Source organism: Octodon degus, unplaced genomic scaffold (assembly GCF_000260255.1).
Source record: "Octodon degus isolate 3935 unplaced genomic scaffold, OctDeg1.0 scaffold00168, whole genome shotgun sequence".
Lineage (NCBI taxonomy): Eukaryota > Metazoa > Chordata > Mammalia > Rodentia > Octodontidae > Octodon > Octodon degus.
The window spans coordinates 1,805,490-1,824,410 of NW_004524744.1; the positions used below are offsets into that span (position 1 = coordinate 1,805,490).

The 18,921-nt window shown below is 34.4% G+C and overlaps 1 protein-coding gene across 2 annotated transcripts in view; it reads left to right on the plus strand.

The window, feature by feature from the left end:
• The window catches only part of Bmp2k (BMP2 inducible kinase), a 126,249-nt gene that overhangs the window by 50,040 nt on the left and 57,288 nt on the right, over window positions 1-18,921 (plus strand). For both annotated transcript variants that reach the window (XM_004643188.2, XM_023703301.1), the window contains exons 4-7: window positions 3,995-4,137; window positions 8,596-8,717; window positions 11,251-11,332; window positions 17,505-17,637. In XM_004643188.2, the coding sequence (XP_004643245.1) occupies window positions 3,995-4,137; window positions 8,596-8,717; window positions 11,251-11,332; window positions 17,505-17,637 (480 nt within the window). The remainder of the gene's footprint in view (window positions 1-3,994; window positions 4,138-8,595; window positions 8,718-11,250; window positions 11,333-17,504; window positions 17,638-18,921) is intronic.

An 18,921-nucleotide genomic window follows, 5' to 3' on the forward strand; every position in this document is an offset into this window, starting at 1 on the left:
TTAATATTTTTTTATGAAGGGACATTGTATTTTACCCACTATCTTTTTTTTCCCTTTCGGGACGACTCCTTTTTGTCCTTTACTCTGTTGATGTGGTATATGTATTATTCATATTGATTTGAATATATTGAACCATTGTACATTCTTGAGATGAATCCCCCTGGGTCATGTTGAATAATTTTTTTTTTTTTAAAAGGGGCTCTTGAATTTGGTTCACTAATAATTTGTGGAGCACTTTTTTTGCGTCCATTGTTGTCAAAGACAGTGGTTTCTTATTTGTTGTGTCCATGTTTGGTTTTGGTGTAAGAGTAATGCTGTGCTTGAGGAATGTGTCTGACAGGATTTCTCCCTTTTCAGTTTTTTGGAAACAGTTTTAAAAGACTCATTGTCAGTTTTTTAGTAGAGCTCAGTAGTAAAGCTGCCTGGTTCTGGGTTTTTCTTTGATGCAGCACTTATTACGGATTCTCACTGTTTATTAATTCTCATTGGTTATTAATAAGTTTGAGATTTCCATTTCTTCATGATTCAGTTTTGGTAAAGTATACATACAGGGAATTGTCCATTTCTCTTAAATTATAAAATTTATCAGTGTATAGTTAATCACAATTCTTTAATGATTCTTTGTATTTCTGTGATGTCAGTTACAGATGCCTTTTTGCATCTCTGATTTGAATTTGAATCTTAGATTTAGGGCTTATAAATTTTTAAAATCATGAGGCTTACAGAAAACTTTTAATTATAAGAAGAAATTTTGAAATCGTAGCAACGTAATGTGATTGTAAAGAGAAGAGCTGGGTGAGGAGGCATATGCCTGTGATAGCACGTAGGAGGCTGAGTCAGGAAGTTTGAGGCTAACTTGGGGTACATAGTTAAGTTCACATCTGGTGTGGACTAAACAGAGAGACTTTGTCTTTATAAAGAAAAAGAAAAATAAAAACAAAACAAAACAAACAAAAGCTCCCAAACAGAAGCACCAAAAAGATAAACAAAACAGAGAAAAATAATAAATGACACTAACACCAACAAAGGTAAGAAATATTTTTTGTTTTCTGACATCTTTTGGGAAGACTTCAGTTTATATGCCTAATTATATATAGTAATTAGCTGTCTGTGGGAATTTTTGTTGTCTTCCTTCTAACTTAATTAACCCTCCTGTTGTTTTTACTGTTTTGGTATAGTACACTTCTCAGTAGTTTATGGGAGGAAATATTTTTAAAACCTAGAAAATCTTTATTTTCCACATAGATTTGATTGTTAATTTGGCTGGCTGAAAGCCTTTATCATAGATAAACTTGCAGAATTTTAAAGATATTATTCCATTTTTTCCGCTAATGTTACATAATATATTAAGAAGTATGATGCTGTTGTGGTTACTAAATATTGTTTTAGTGTGACCTTTTTCACTTTCAGTACAATCTGTCCTTTGTTTCCAGGATACTGACACTAATGGATGTGTCTTTTGCATTTTTGCATATTAGTTTTCTTCCGCTTCCATTTTTCTATGTTGTCTTTCTGGATTTTTTACGGTTTAGCTTGATCAATCCTCTCATTTTCTTTTCAAGAATTCTTCTTTCATTGGGAGCATCCCTTTCAGCTCTTCTATACAATTTTGTATTTCTGCTATCTTTAATTTCTAACAATTTTTTTGCTCTTTCAGTGTTTTTTGTTAAACTGCACCTTGGTCTTGTTTTAGATACAAATGTTTTGTTGTCTTTGGATATGCATTTTAGTTCTTACGTTTTTTTTCTTTTTCCTGTTTTTCTTATGCTTTCTCTGTTATGCTAAGTTTTTTTCAGCCAGCTAAGTTTACTGTATGTATCAGAATATATCCTGTGAGTGGGCAGTTATATCTTAAGGAAAGGAATCCAGAAAGCTTAAACTCTGGAGTGTGCTCAGTTCCTTTTCTCAGATAAATCAATAAGGTGAGTTTCATTTTCCCTCTGGAGGAAGGATGGATTTTTAGTGTCAGAGACTGGGAGAAAGGCTCTCCTCATACTTTAAAATTGTTTAAGGATGATTTACTTTTGTAAGGGAGCTAATACATATATACAGTTCTTATATCTGTATTTATATAAATATAAATGTATATGTATAGAGAGAGTGAGTGTGTGTGAGTGTGTATGTGCATGCGTGTGTGGGTGTATGCTTGCATGCATTGGTGTTTGTGTGCATGTGTGTGTACATTGTTTTTTTTTTTTTTTTCGGTACCAGGGATTGAACTCAGGACCCTGCGCTTGTCAGGCAAGCACTTATTCTACTGAGCTATCTCCCTGGCCCCTCTACATTGGTTTTGATTATGTAGGGATAAAACTGTATAAAAATAGGAGAATGTAGTATATAGCCAGTATACCCTGTCATGGTTTCAAAAATCCAGTGTTTGTGATCATCTTTTGTGAAATGTCTGTACCTTATGTCTCTGATACTTCATGACTTGAAATGTACCAGACGAGGAAACATAGGATATTGCTTGCTGCCTGGTTAGTTGCATCTCAACCTTTTGAGTTCACTTCAGCAAGTGATCCCTAAGTTTTCTGAAAGTTAGGGATTCATAGATTAAATGTAGTATTCTTTTTGCTTTAAAATTCTAAGGAAAAAAACGTTTCAGAAAAGAGACTCTTTAGATAATAATAAAAGGAACAAGTATGTATGTATTTTTTTAATGATAATAAAGTAGCACATATACATTTATCCAACCCTATTAAAGTTTCAAGTTAATATAAATAATCTCAGGGTCAATGGCATAGATATAGGGGTATGTGAGTCTAGTAAATTCCTCTGGCCTCTTTTTTCTTTTCTTTTTTGTTTTGTTTTGTGTTTCTTTGAGATAAATTTTCACTTTGTAGTTCAGGTTGGCTATGAACTCACAGTGATCCTCCTGTGTCAGCCTCAGAGACAGGAGGAAGAGCTAGGGTTACAGGCATGCAAAAGCATTGTTACTTCCTACATGGATCATAGCATTAGTATTTTATCACTTCTCTTAACTTTCACTCTTCGATTACCCTATCCCATAATCAAGAATATCTTTTAGAAAATCAGATCAGAAATTTCCTTTGGCTGTTTTCTCAAAATAAAATACAAAACATGGCTAATCCCTGTCTACTTTGTGAGCTTCATCTCATCTCCTCTTCTCTGCTTTTTAGATCATATCAGCATTTAAGAAGTTATCCATCGCTATTAAACTTTCTCAAAACAGAGGTGTTTATGGGGTATATACTACAATCACTAGTATAGCATACTTCCAGAGTTCTGCCTCATTAATTCCTTATTATTCTTCAGTTTCAGTATAAATAATACTCGCAAAGTTGAGTCTGATCTGCCACCTTTTCCTCTCCATACTTCTTTACCAATTTTATGTATGTATGTATGTATGTATGTATGTATGTATATATGTATTTATTGTGGAACCAGGGATTGAACTCAGGCCCTTGCGCTTATCAGGGAAGCGCTTATTCTACTGAGCCATCTCCCCAACCCCTTTCTTTACCAATGTAATTCAGATTTTCTGTACTAAAATCTCTTATTTATATATCATTATGATTATGTACTTGTGTGATTGTCTTCATGTTTCAACTATAAAATAATCATAAAAATAGAAACTTACTTGGGTCACCACTATTTGTACAAGAAGTAGCACAGTGTTGAGTAACTGTTGTTTCCTATCTAAGGCTGTGAATTTTAAGAAAATATAAAATTTCAGATACTTTAAAATGTTTTCCAATATTGGGGTGGTTGTGGTGGTGTACATCTGTAATTCTAGTACTCTGGAGGCTGAGGCAGGAGGACCACTGGGACTTTGACCCTGAGCTACATAGTGAGTTCACTATCAGCCTGATATAAAATGTGTATCTTGAATCACTGTCAAGCCTCTTTACATAGAACTATGAAAAAGCCAATTTCTCATTACCGGAGGCCCTAAAGGTGTTTTTAAATGTTTTTTCTTTGTAAGAGACTTAATTTATTAAAATATATATCTTAAAAATACTTCTTTGTTTAGCTGGGCAAGTAGTGAATCAGATGAATAAGAAGCTGCAGACAGGTTTTACAGAACCAGAAGTGCTACAGATATTCTGTGATACCTGTGAAGCTGTTGCAAGATTGCATCAGTGTAAAACCCCAATCATTCACCGAGATCTGAAGGTAAGAACTTTAGAATACTTATAAATAGAGTGAACTTTTGTGGACTTTGAACTTAAAATGAAAGAGCACCCTGCTTAGGACTTTGGAATTAAAATTTTCTTGGACTGCCATCAGCTAAAATAGGTTTTCCCCTTTGGTACTAGAGATTAAATCCAGACCCCTGTGTATGCTACCCAAATACTCTATTCCAGAGATCCATCCTTAGCTCTAAAGTAGGTATTATTACTAGCACTGAGATTGTTTTTTTCTGTGAATCCTGTATTTCCTATTCAGTTCCAGCTCTAGATTTGAAATTGTGTTTGACCCTTAGGGTTTTTATCATGGTATAGAGGTGGATTTGGTAGTATAACTGGCTGTCTCTGTTTTGCTTAATAAGCTTCTTTAACAGGTTTTATTTGAACAGAAATGAGTGTCAGTGAAACATGTTGAGTGTAGCATTCTTCCTATTACAATCTTTGTTAAGCAATTAGGGTGTTCTCAAGAGGCATGGGAAGAAACTGTGAAGAGTCTCTTTTCTCATTTATTTATAATTTACTATAGTTTTGTGTGACTTACTGTAATTTGATTTCAGTTATCTTGTAGTCATTTCATTTAATCTTTTTTTATTTGGCTGCCTCAGGTTGCCTTAAGGGCAGGTCTGGTGCAGCATGTGGTACTGGGGATCGAACTGTCACCCCCTGCGCCTGACTGCCCAAGCAGGCACTTTAGACAGCTGAGCTAACCCTCAAGCCTCCTCATTTTATCTTCTTGTGGGCTCTTAACATTTATATTTGGTGCCAGTTACTGCAGTGGAGAAAATCCCAAAGCAAATTGAATTTCTTCATATCATTGCTAAAGCTATCTTTTAGTAATATGTTTTATGCCAGGCATGGTAACACACGCCTGTAATTGGGAGACCAAGGCAGGAGGATCTCTGAGTTTGCTGCCAGCCTGGATTACATAAGTGAGTTCAAGGCCTTCAAGGCCAGTCTGAACTGCATACACAATGAGACCCTGCCTCCAAAAAAAAAAAAAAATTCTTTGATGTTCACAAACACAAAAATATGGGGAAAACAATCACCCTTCCTGGATCGGAGGTTTGGCTCACTGATAACACACTTACGTAACATGTATGGGGCTGCGGGTTTGATCCCTAGCATTTCAGAAGAGAGGAAAAACAGTGGCAAAAAAAAAAAAAAAAAAAAAAAAGCAAAGTGCTCTTCCTAAAAAGCTTTGTTTGTTTTGTTTTTTAAAGATAGATTCTCATTATGTAGTTCACATTGGTCTTGAAGTCACTGTGTATCTTAGGCTGGTGCCAAACTCATAGCTGGTGTCAAACTCATCTTCCCTGTTTCAGCTTTCTCAATTCTAAGATAACAGGAGTGTGCTACCACATTTGGCTTCTAAAATGCTTTATGCAGGGCTGGCCAGATAGCTCAGTGGATTAAAGCACCTGCAAGCAGGCATAGGGGCTGGGAGTTCAATCTCCCACCCGCTGTACTGGTCCTACCTCTTGGGCTCACTGAGACTGCAATTGAAACTGGCGTGGTGGCTCATGCCTGTAATCCCAGCTCTTGTGAGGCTGTAAACAGGTGGATCTTTATGAGTCCAATCTAATAGTGATACCCTGAATACCCTATAGACTTTTCCCTAAAATACAGATAAATAAATAAATAAATAAATAAATGCTTTATGCAAAACATTGCCGTGGTTATTCACCTCTCTCATTCAAGTCTGTTCAGATTCACCTTCTTAGTGTATTTACTCCTTGGGCCCATATTATTTATAATTCAAACCTAACATTCCTGTTGCATATCTGTTTTTCTTTTATTGGCAATTATCAAAGATGCTGTATAAAACCAGGTATGGTGGCACATACCTGTAATCCCGGAACTGGGGAGCCTGAGACAAGAGGATCACTATGAGGCTGAACTGTGTAGTGAGACTGTGTACCAAATAAATAAGTGAATAAAAGATAAAAAAGACAAAGATATTGTGTAATATGTATATATATTATGCTTGCTGTTTATTGTTAGACCCTCTTTATTAGAATATAAATTCCATGAGGGAAGGATTTTATTTTTTTCCTTGTTCAGTGCTGGATCCAAGCAGTTAAAACATTGCCAAGTATATAGCCGTGTCTCATTAACTACCTAATGAATGAATGAATTGTACTGATTATACAAAAGCTTAAGAAAGGTAATTATAAAATGCTCTTAAAAGAGAAGATATCTTTTAATATGTGGCTTGTTACTCATGAAAACATTCTCCAAGGAGAAACCTATGGTAATAGTAAGTCAAGGCAGTATTTAAATGCATGACTTCAGACTTCTGTCCTCTAACTTGGGTAAATAGTACAGCTCATCTCAATTTTTTTGATAATGCAAGTTTTATATTTCCTCTGATAATTTTCTGTGATTTTCCTATGCTGCTTTTATAGCTCATTAACTTTTTGCATAAAGAATTGATATTTTAAGCTATCTCCTTGATTTAAAATTCAGAAAAGACATTAAAATGCAGTTTTCTCTATTTGTATTTTATATGCTTCATTCTTTTTACATGTGTTAATTTATGCAAATATACATTTGTCTTAAGTAGATTAAATCTATTTAATAGATTTCTTGTATGATTCTTAAAAACTTGACTAAAATGAAATATAGAAGGAAAAGTATAAACTAATATATAAGGAAAATTATAAAAAAAATTTAATATGATTACTTTAACAGAATAAAAAGTGAATTACTTATCCAAACTTTTGTAAAAATAAGATAATTTGAAAAATCTTTTATTGGGTGTTTATTGTGTTCCAGACACTGTTCCAAGCAATTACATGTTTTAACTCATCTAATTTTCATAAGAGTCCTGTAGAGTAGGTACTATCTTCCCCATTTGATTGATAAGAAAACTGCTGAATTACTAGAGTAGTTAAATTATCCATCATTATACATGTTAGTAAATAGAAAACTGGGATACTTAATCACATTCTAGAGTTCAAAAAACTGTCACCATAATTTGTGCATTTCAGTTACTGTAATTCTGAACTTGTAAGGCATGAAATTAAAGTTTTCTATTTCAGTGTAGTTCCCCCCCCCTTTTTTTTTAAATTTTTTTAAAATTTTATTTATTTATTTATTTATTTAGTGTGTGTGTGTGTGTGTGTGTGTGTGTGTGGCCAGCTCAGCCCACCAGGGGGCGGCCCTGGCTGGCATGTGGTGCTGGGGGATTGAACCGCGGTCCCTTTGCTTTGCTAAGCTTGTTCCAAGTAGGTGCTTTAGACCACTGAGCCATCTCACCAGCCCCCCCCCCCTTTTTGAGACAGGGTTTTACTATACAATATGTGGTAGCCTTGAATTTATTTAATAGCCTGGGCTGGCCTCTAAACTCACTGTAATCTTTCTGCCACAGCCTCCTGAGTTGTGGGCTAGTGTAGTGTTTTAAATAAAAATGATTCTGTGAACTGAAATTGTAATCAAACAATCCAAAATTAGAAATACATTATATTTTTTTTAGTGCTTACATGATGCCACAAGTGAAAAATTCTACATTTGGCCATATGGGATGGATTACAGTCAAAGTGTAGGTGTGCTGAAATTAATGAATAGAATGCATTTGACTACATGTATAAGGCATATATGAAACATGAATGAAGTTTGTTCTTGTACATGAGTTCTTCTGTAAGATGTCTCATTATGCATTTATATGTAGATATTCTAAAAAAGAAATCCCAGAGCTGAGACACCTCTGGCCTCGGCATGTTGGATAAGGTATACTAACCTGTAGGAATTAATCAGAGATAGATTTTTTCTTTTAAACTACTTGTTCGTCTATAGGTAAGCTGAAGTATGGGAAAAGAAAGTTGAGATTTGGAAAAAGAAGCTTAATTCTGTCTGTTACTAGTTCTGTTACATAAAGGTAGCTTTAGAGAAGATTCATGGTTTCTTGATATCTTCACAAATTGTTCTGCGGTGGTGTAACTGCAAGCAGAAACACTGAAACAACACATCAGATTTGGAGGCAGATTTATTTTACATGGACAGGCACTGATGAGGGTCATTCCCACGCTGTCAGTCCCTGACGTTAGTCTAGGGTTTGTATGGGATAACAGAACAGGAAGTACAGAGGCAGAATGACCTGTCAGTTGGGGACTGGTTCTTACAGTATGCATCACACTGACCAGCTATTTCTAAGAAACAAAAGTAACAGAAATTATAACCAGAACTGTTGCCCAGGCAACTAACAAACAGAAGTATACTGTGGAGGACATCTGCTACAGTGGGAGAAACAACTGTCTTCTCATCTCAGATGCAGTAGACACAGTAAAGTTTATTTTGCTTCAGTTTGTTCTTAGTGAGATACCGTGTGTGTGTGTGTTTGTGTGTGTGTGTTTGTGTGTGTGTGTGTAGACTCTCCAATGTAAATTGGTTGAAAAAGATAATTTTTTACCATGAAAATTTTAACTGTTGATTTTCTTTTGTTAAGGTGGAAAATATTTTGTTAAATGACAGTGGAAATTATGTACTTTGTGACTTTGGCAGTGCCACTAATAAATTTCTTAATCCTCAAAAAGATGGAGTTAATGTGGTAGAAGAAGAAATTAAAAAGTAAGTATCTTTATTACATCTTATTTCATGGGAATTTTGATTGAGTTTGTGACAGCTATGTTAGTACAGCCCAAATTGTAGGTACTCCATTTATAGATTTCTTTAGAAAGTTTTTGTGCCATGATTGATGATTAATTTATGTCTGAATAAACAGTAGGAAATGTATTTTATAATATAATTTCCATATACCTTACCTTGTTAAGAGATTTGAAAAAAAAAAAAACCAACCCTATAAAATAAGCTGTAGTTATTAATTGAATCACATACAGAGAATTTTAAGTGATAATTGAGCAGTAAACATTTGTTTTTACTAATGCTAATCCATATGTACTTTTTAAGAAAAAAATAAGGAACTTGAATTCATGTAAGCATTTCTTATTTAATATTAAAGACTGACTTATATTCATTGAAAGCTATATGAAAAACCAAATGTTAAGACTATCAATTCACTTTTATTTTGTAATGGCGTGTTGGTAAGCTTTCTGGTGGAATATGTCACGTATGACTGAAATTTTCTGAATCCTGTGCTTTCTGTTCTCTCTAGCATATCTGTGAGGGTCCTTTTTTAACTCTTCTGTTTTCTAGTTTTAGAAAATGAAACTACTTGTTTTAGATCATCTTAATAAAATGTCACAGGACAAAAAGATCTGTTACTGTAGGAATTTTTAATGAGTTCTGTTTTCTGTAGTGCCTTTAATCACTTGTTCACAAATTTTTGAGATGATCTAGAACAGTAGTGGTGAACCTATGGCAAGGGTGCTATAGCAGGCTGTTTGCATCTTTGAACTCTAAAGGGTTTGCCATTACTGCTGTAGAAACTCATTTGTACTACAGTATTTTAGATATTTCAAGTAGTGCTAATATTTATTACTTTTGCCTATTTGTGTAGTGTAGTGAATTTCTAGATCACATATTTCTACTCATGAATCTTAGCCTGTCACGATTATGTTGGACTCTACAAATCAGATACTTTAGTAAATATATAAATATCCAAAAGAACACAGGAATAGTAAAATATTGAGTTGACTTTTGGGGATATGTATATATTCCTGTAATTAAAAATTGTTTTTCTTGGTTGAGATTTTTAGAGGCTGCTGTGGAATACCAGCAAGCATATATCTTGCTAGGCATTTTATTTCTTGCAGTTGTACTTTGACAAGTTGAAATAGAGTTGAATTTTGTTGGTGATTGAAATTTTATGATGAGTAGGAGCTTATTTGGAGTTCTTGTCCTTTGAGCTTCAGTTGAACAGCTAAGTTGATTAACAAGCATTTATTTTCAGGCAACACTATTCTTGGTGCTTGTAATATAGTAGACAACAAAAATCTTGCTCTTACGAAGTTTATATTGAGATGTTTTAGGTCATTCATCTGTGAGTCAGATCATTCAGACTGTCTCACCAGTGTGTAATTTGGAAAAAGATAGTAGTGTATTGAGTTTTCAGGTTTTTTATTTATTACAAAATAATCTGTGTAAATGAATCTTTGTCATGTCCATGTATATTATGATAATTTCTGCCATGAGATGGAGGCATACTTTTTTTTTTTTTAAGATTTATTTAGTACATGGTCTCTGTGCAGCTCAGACTCGTAGCGATCCTCCTGTCTCAATCTTCCCAGTTCTGGGATTGCAGTAGTGTGCCACCATGCCTGGTTGTAGTAATTGGCACGGTGTGGGGCCAGCATGGTGTGCGGGGCCAGCATGGTGTGCCGTACCAGGGATTGAACCCAGGTCCTTGTGCTTGCTGGGCAGCTCTTAGACCACTGAGTTATCTCCCTGGCCTGAAGCCTACTTCTTTAAAATATTCTGTTCATAATGAATTTGAGGGTGTTGTACTAGTAAATTTCTGTTGACAGTATCTTTAATTCGAAGTAGCTTATAGTAACAGTCAGTATTAGAGGGCATACTTAAGAAATATATAGTTAGAATGATAACTATACATTATTAGATTACTTTTTAAAAAAAAATTATAAAAAAATCAGTGGCCTAAAATAAGCGTGTAAGGAATTACACTAGGATTTATAAGAGAAAGGTTTTGTAAGCACACAGTTTTAGGGAAGATAGACATTTTACTTTTTTTTTTTTTTTTTTTTAGGGAAGGGTCTGCAGGGTGTTCAGGGTTTCCTACTTAATCAGACTCATAGTGATCCGCCTGTTTACAGCCTCCCAAGAGCTGGGCTTACAGGTGTGCGCTACCATGCCCAGTATCCATTTTACTTGTAATAGGTTAAAAATATTTTAATAAGGTGATTTGGTCAAATTGAATTCACATAAATTTAAGAAAAATTAGTGCATTGTCCAATGCATTTTCTTCAAGGTGTGTTTGAGGCCCAGGCTGGCCTCAAACTCATGACTATCCTCTGCCTCAGCCTCCTTCCTGAGTGCTGGGATTACAGATGTGCACCACCATACCTGGCTAGTATTGTTTTTATAATAGTGTTATTGGACATAAAATTTTTTTTTAGTATCATACAGAAACTTTTTATTTGTTACTGTTAAATATTTCCTTTCCATTTCCCTTATTTATTGCTAGGTATACAACTCTGTCATACAGAGCTCCTGAAATGATCAACCTTTATGGAGGGAAACCCATCACCACCAAAGCTGATGTCTGGGTAAGCCCAAGAAAGCCTGAAATTTACCTAGCCAAATAAAAAGTCTGCATTCAGCTGACTTGTTTCTCTGCTTCTTCCCAAAAAGTATTTCTTAATAATAAGATGATAATGTACAGGAGCTTTTTATTCAGGGAAAAAAAAAAATACTAGAATAGTGTTTCTTCTGAATCCTGAAATGGAAAGGTTATGTATTAATGAGCAAAGAACTTCCATATAACGTACATTTATTGCAGCAGTTTATAGGATTTAGATTATATGTCAGGGTTCATTCTCTCCCCCCCTCCCCCGGCTGTCTCCTTCTTTTCTTTATTACTTACTTCTTTTGGGTTGAATGGAATTTTGATTTGTCATAGTTCAAAAAAGCTGGACATACCTCTTACATACTTACAGAATAACTTTGTGACCTGTTTTAGGATTTTTTTTTTTTTAAGTGTTAACTGACATGAGTAAACTTTTAAAAGTAATTCTAAACATACCATCGACTACTGTATACTGAGGGTTTTGGCATATACATACATTTGAATTTGAGGTAGATGCTATTTTTTTTTAAAGAGCAGAATATATTTATTGGAGGAAAGAAAGCTCCTGTCTGAGAGAAGGACAGAAGGCTGGGGTTGGAACCGGTTGTCCCTGGGAAACTCTCTTCCAAGGACTTTTATAGTGTAAAACCATGTGGTGAGGTGTGGGTATAAAGGTGGTGGAGAATATGGGAACTCACTTAGGTGGGCATGAAGTGGGACAAAACTATGGCCAACCAATGAGATTACAAGCACCATTGCTTAAGTAAAATTGATTAAAACCAGTGCCAAATGAGGAAGTGAGTCACCTAGCAAGCTGGCATAAATATAGGACAGGGTCTCTTTCTGTTGGGGGTTGGGTTTTAGTGACTCTTTATGGCTCTTTCAACATGATTAATACCTATTTAGAATATCAATCCTTGATGCCTATCCCTAGGGAAGTATGTAGCTGTATTTGTTTACTTTTGTCTTGAGGTGTAGCCCAAAGCTAGAGTGTCTGTTTTTTCTAAAGTTACAAAGTCACCTTGTCTTCTGTATTGTCTCCTTGAGGGCTTGGCCTTGTCTGACTGCCTGTAATATTTCTATCTAATTTAGTTACCTACAACATTTTCCCCTCTGAAGAAGTAACCTGAACTGCGTGAGTGAACCATGGGCAATGACTGCTCTGGCTTCTTCAGGCTGAAAGGGGTTGTAGTTGTTGACTGGCAGTCAGAGATATTCTCCAGAGGTTTTGTCTAAAGGTCCTCAATAGATACCAGAAATTTTCATCTTAGGTAGGCAGAATAGCTTTAGGTCTGGAGAAGACAAAGCCAAAGAAATAATTAAACATATTATGGGCCAAATAATAACATCAGCAGGATAATTATGAATACAGTAAAAAATGATTTTCACTAAGTAGACAGTAATGACTTCCCATAAAAATGATAATAGGGTCCAGGGGACCTCAGCATTTTACATAACATTGATTTGTTATCTAATATTTTGAACAGCTATTGAGACATTAGTAGAAGGATCTGGAATGTAATAACCTTTTAAAGTTTGTAATTATAAAAAGACTAGTTAGAACTTTTTGTAGGTCCATTAGCAGAGATCTCTTAAAATGTGAGGTTTAATCCCTTTTTTAAAAATCTTGTATGGCCATTGGGTATTATCTCAAATAAACTGACCTTTTGTGTCACCAACTCTACTGTTACTGGGGCACATGAATTGCCAGACCTAGGGAAAACACTGAGTACTCTCCAGTTGGCAAGTGGGGCCACTGTCTGGGCCCCACTACCGACAAATCTGCATGAGCTTCTATTGAAAGTTTAATAGGCTTTCTCCTTATATTGGCAGTTACCATGAGTTCCCTCAGGCTGAAAGGGGGAAGACCCAAGACCACCTCAATCTGCAACTTCCACTGACTCCATCATGAACATTTTTCACCCTTTTTAGCAGCTTTGGACATTTTTGCTTGAAATGTCTCTTCTCTCTGTCTGGATCTAGGGAAGCATAACTTTTTCCCTGTTTCCCAACTGGCTTTCAATCCTGTAGGCTGCTAGTATCACTATTTTCATTTTTTTTCTATAATTTTATTCTGTGTCCTTTTTAGTGTGAGACACCTCAACTGAGACAAATTTATTCCTGCAAATTCTTCTAATTTCTGCAGGTTGTGTCAGATAACTGGGACCCATTGAGCAAGATAAAACTTTTTGATTTTAAGGCCTCCTGCAGGCAGTCCTGCCCAAGGAATATGAGGGGAGCTTCCCCTGTAGTGGATTTCCTAACATATGATTAGACTGGGAGAGAAACATCTTTGAGGACAGTTAGCCCTACAAGATCCTATTTCTTTATATATCTTTATATTAAAATCTAGAACTTTTTTTGAAAGTTAAAAGTTTTTGATTGCATTGAATAAACTTGGCAGAAAATTACTTAATTTTTTAATTAAAAATTTATTTTCTGGGTGTACTGTATTTTAATCTTTTATTTATGTTTTTGGTACAGAGTCTTGCTACAAAGTTTGGGCTTATAGTGATCTTCCTGTCTCAGCCTCCTCAATGCTGGAATTACAGGCGTGCACCACCATGCCCAGTTTTAGTGCCTGATTTCAGTGCAGGGCCAGCACAGCATGTGGTACTGGGGATTGAACCTGGGTTCTTGCGCTTGCCAGGCAGGCACTTAAACTATCGAGCTATCTCCCCACCTGGGGTATGCTTACTTTAAATGTGAAATTCAAATATTATTTAGTGAATATTTACTAGTGAGAATATTGGGGAGAGAGAATAAAATTCTTTTTTTTTTTTTTGCGGAACCGGGGATTGAACTCAAGCTTAGCTTGCCAGAGAAGCACTTATTCCACTGAGCCATCTCCCCAGCCCCTAGGGTTTTTTTTTTTTCCTCTCCGAATGCCTTCAGGGCAGGATTGGCTGACTTGAGTTGTGGGGATTGAACCACAGCAACCTGAGCCTGACTGCTTTGTTGAAGCAGCCACTTAAAGAACTGAGCTAAGTGGCAGGCCCCCCGAGAATAAAATTCTTGAAGTAGTTCTTTTATTTTTTTCAGAACTGGGGGTTGAACTCAGGCCCTTGTGCTTGCCAGGCAAGCGCTTATTCTACTGAGCTCTTTCCCTGGCCCCTTGAAGTGGTTTTAAGCTTTACAAGAAATATCAAATTCTGTTTTTAAAATATAGAGTTTTGAAGGTAGTCATATGTGTGAAAACAAGTGATCATCCCCTTGGCTTTTTTACCATGGGTTCCTTCCTATTGTAGTGGGAGTGCCAAATAAAACCTTGAAAGATAAATATTTTTATAAAGAAAATGTTTAATATAATTTCATGTGTTTATATATGTGTACATTTTCTTCATGATTCTTACAGTAGTTGAATTTTAAGCTGTATTTGTAATAAAAATTATAAGTATATTTGATTTTGACACTGTACTACCTTATATAATTCAATGCAATTTGTTTTTCTTACCATAAATACTTATTCAATGGCTTATAGTAAAGTCATAATTATGTATAATGTAGAAACTATATTGAATTAAGGCCCTTGTGCTTGCCAGGGCCTTATTCAATATAGTTTAATTATTTTAATTTTTTATTTATGTATTTGGTACAGAGTCTTGTTACAGAGCTTGTGCTCATAATGATCATCCTGTCTCAGCCCCCCCCCCCAAATGCTGGGATTACAGACATGCATTAAGGCTTAGTTATTAAAATGAAAATAGAAGAGGTGTCTTTGGAGAACTTTTCTGGCATAATTGTTTGGTAATTAATTCCATATTACCTAAGAAAACAGTTCAGCAACACAGAAACAAACAGAGCTCCATTCCTCTTTAGAAGCCATCATTAATTAATTAAAAAAAATACTTTTTGAAGTACATGATTATTATCCAATATTTTAACACAAAGGGAATCTTCATTATTTTTTGTAATACTTAGTATATATGCAAATAATTCTCAAAAGTAAAAAGAAACAAAAATAATTAGAAAACAGTATCAATGACTATATGCTTAAAAGAAATAGAATTTTAATTTCCATGATGGCCATCTTCACTTGCCTTATTGGTAGCTCAGGTGAAACTGAAATATGTTACAATTTAGTTACAAATTCAAAAATCCAGAAAAAATATGGTGAAAAGTTATATTTTTGATCCTGCTTAATCATTTGCAGAATTATAATATTCAGGTTAATCAGTTAGCAGTTTGAATTTTAGGGTAAAATTTTTCTCTTTAAAATTTTCATTATATATTACTTTTACCCTGGGACCTAGAATGCTGATTTTATTATTAGAGTATTAGAGAATTTAGTAGAAAATCCTTTATGTTATGTAAGATTATGGTGGCCTTCAAAATCAGGTTACTTGTTCTCTCCTTTTTCTTGTATAATTTTTACTGTATTAGTGAATGAAGAAGGAAGTGCTTTTGGTATGAAACAGTGTTCATACTTCATTGTAATTTTGCTATGCAGAGCACAATATTTAAATTCACACTTTTAAGGTATATTGATATTGCTAAAATTATCTGGAAACCAACACATGTACTCTTAATGTAAGAGAACTTACTAGAGATTTGAGTAGTAAGATAAAACTGGTTAACATACAGCTTTCCTTTGTCATCTGGACAATGGAAAGGTAATTTCATACAAATATTATATACCCTAAATGATATTATTTTTAATGCTGTTAAGGAAATCCTGTGTTCAATTTATTGTACACATGCTGAATATTATTTAATCATAGAATCATTATTTTTAGCCAAGTTGGACTAGAATTACTATTTAGAATCTTATCTATTAACAGTTTTATTATATAATAATCCAGTATTATTCTAAACCAAACTTTTTTATTGGAAGACTGCTACAGTAGTTAAGCGTGTTGTAAATTAATGTTGAACTCATGAAAATATTTTTGTATATTATGATCTTCAAGTAGTTTACAAAAATACATTCGTTAATTGAGCTTGCCTAAGTAGATACATGGGGAAGGGCTGGCCAAATAGCTCAGCAGATTAAAGCACCTGCAAGCAGGTGCAGGGGCTTTGGGTTCCTTCCCCAGGCCTGCTGTGCCGGCCCCACCCCCGGGGCACACTGAGCGTGCAATTGAGACTGGGCATAGTGTTGCTTGACTGTAATCACAGCCCTTGGGAAGCTGTAAACAGGCGGGTCACCATGAGTCTGATCTAGTAGTGAGACACTGAAAACCCTGGAGACCCTTCCCTAAAAATATAAAAAAGAAAACCAAAAAACAAAGTAGATACATGGGGAAAATCCAACAAAAGAATTGTATTTGCTAATTTTTAGATAGTAAGATCAAATTAAAATATTGCTGATATAATTATGTTAATGATTAGATACTTTTAAACAATTTGTTTAGAATTGAAACTGGTTCTTAGGTTCTTAAAGCTTGCAGGTGACCAACAAAGTATAATTTAAGTCAAATTTTTTTTTTCTTTTTAAAACTTATTTCTCATGTGTGAGCTGTTTACTTCTTTTTTTATTTTTTATTTTTTTATATTTTTTGTGGTACTGGCGATTGAACTCAGGACCCTGCACTTGCCAGGCCAGCGCTTATTCAACTGAGCTATCTCCCCAGCCGTTATTTACTTAGAAACTTTCTATGCTGCTTTTCTAGATGCATTCGTGCTTTTGTATAACTAGAACAATACACAGTAAAAATTGTAGGGTTATATAAAAAAATAGAGAACTAATTCTATATTATGAAATAATGTGTTTAATAAATCTTGCTTATGTAAGTTTAACATGGATTTTAAAAACAGGTCTTATATTGAATTTAAAATACACTTTTAGAGCTTTGTGCTTACTTTGTATGATACATGCTAATTTTGTACTAAGTGTATCTTTTTGTTGTGGAAGAGATATTTTCCTCTCAAAAGGAAATTGCCATGTCTAATTAATTGTAGTTATACTTGATTTGGAGCAGTTTAGCCATCTGGTCATACATATATTACAAAAATATAGAAATGTACATAGAAATGGAAATGAATATATGTTTTTTTGTATTTAAACAATGTTTAAACAATAATTTGTGAAAAGTTTGCTCTAATACTAAAATTCTCAAATTAAAAAAATAACATAGTTTTTCATTGTGAGCAATGTTAATATTCTGTAGTTGACTGCCCACTCTGATAATATTCATGCTTCTGTTTTACAGGCCCTAGGATGTTTACTATATAAACTTTGTTTCTTTACTCTTCCTTTTGGTGAAAGTCAAGTTGCTATCTGTGATGGCAGCTTTACCATCCCGGACAATTCTCGGTACTCCCATAACATACATTGCTTAATAAGTAAGTACTTGGAAGGTAGTATGCTTTTAGGGCCTGCTATTTACACTGCCTTACTTAACCTAGTCTTTTAATTTCATTTAGAATTATGTTTGTATGACTTAAAGAATACAAAACAGCGTAATTATTGATTACTACAAGAATATTTTTAAGTCCTTAGGTAAGATTTAGTAGTACACAGCAGAGATAATAGTCAAGGTGGCTAGAATTCTGGGAATGGGAACACTTACAGCATAACATTTACTTAGTTTTTGTACTTCTGAAATTAAATACACAGAGCTATTATTTCTTTGAGTCAAAATATTGTATATCTTGCCAACCTTTTAAAATATATGTGTTCTTAACATTTAGATAAATACAAAACCAGAAAGGTTTGATGTCAGAAAGGGATAGAAGGCCAGAAAAGGGTAGAATACCAGGCCTTGCATTCTGAAAGAATTTAGTTTTCTCTAGTCTCTTGTAAGATTTTTCCTTCCATTTTGGTAATGTAGTTAAATGTTTCATGTGTATATTAATAAAAGCTTGGAAAAAGATGTCTTGAGAGGAGGAAGAGAATTGTTAAGTACTAAAATTTATAGTATTTGGTCTCTGTAGTACTTAAATATCCGTGAGCACTGACTTAAGCTATACCTAGCATCCATACTGTTATTTTCTGCATTTTAACTACTTCTGTTGTATCCCCTAGCTCAGTAGCAAAGAAAAAGAGAGTCATTTTAAATATGTTTGATGTTTATATGCTAAAAATAATAGTAGGAAAGATGGATGGAAATAGAAAAATTTCTTAGCTATTTGCAGGTAAAAGATAGTTGGATATCTACTTGATTCTTTATGCTAAAGTTTCATATAAATACAAGGTTCAAATGTAAAAAAAAAAAAAAACTAAACACATATTTGAAGAAAATAGGGATAAATGTGTAAAAATAGAATAAATAAATTAGTCCCAGGAACTACGATTCTGATGAAGAATTACTCTATTCCTCCATTAATAGTATAAAAGATGTGCTCTTAAACATCAGCACAAAGTCAGATGACTCTACCTTTTATAATTTGTGAGGCTTGTGCCAATCAAGAAGTGTAAACACTAAAAAAAATTTCAAAAGTAAAAGGTATATAAAAAAGAATCTAGGCTCACTTAGCAAACTGTTAAAAGCAAACTATTTAAATAGTCATGTGAGATGTGTTTCCTATGCAAGAGGAACCATAATAATTGGGTGGGGTAGGTGATAATAACTTTCACAGGAAGGGAAATAGTCAAAGCTTGGCTGCTTCACTGTTTTCATGAACACA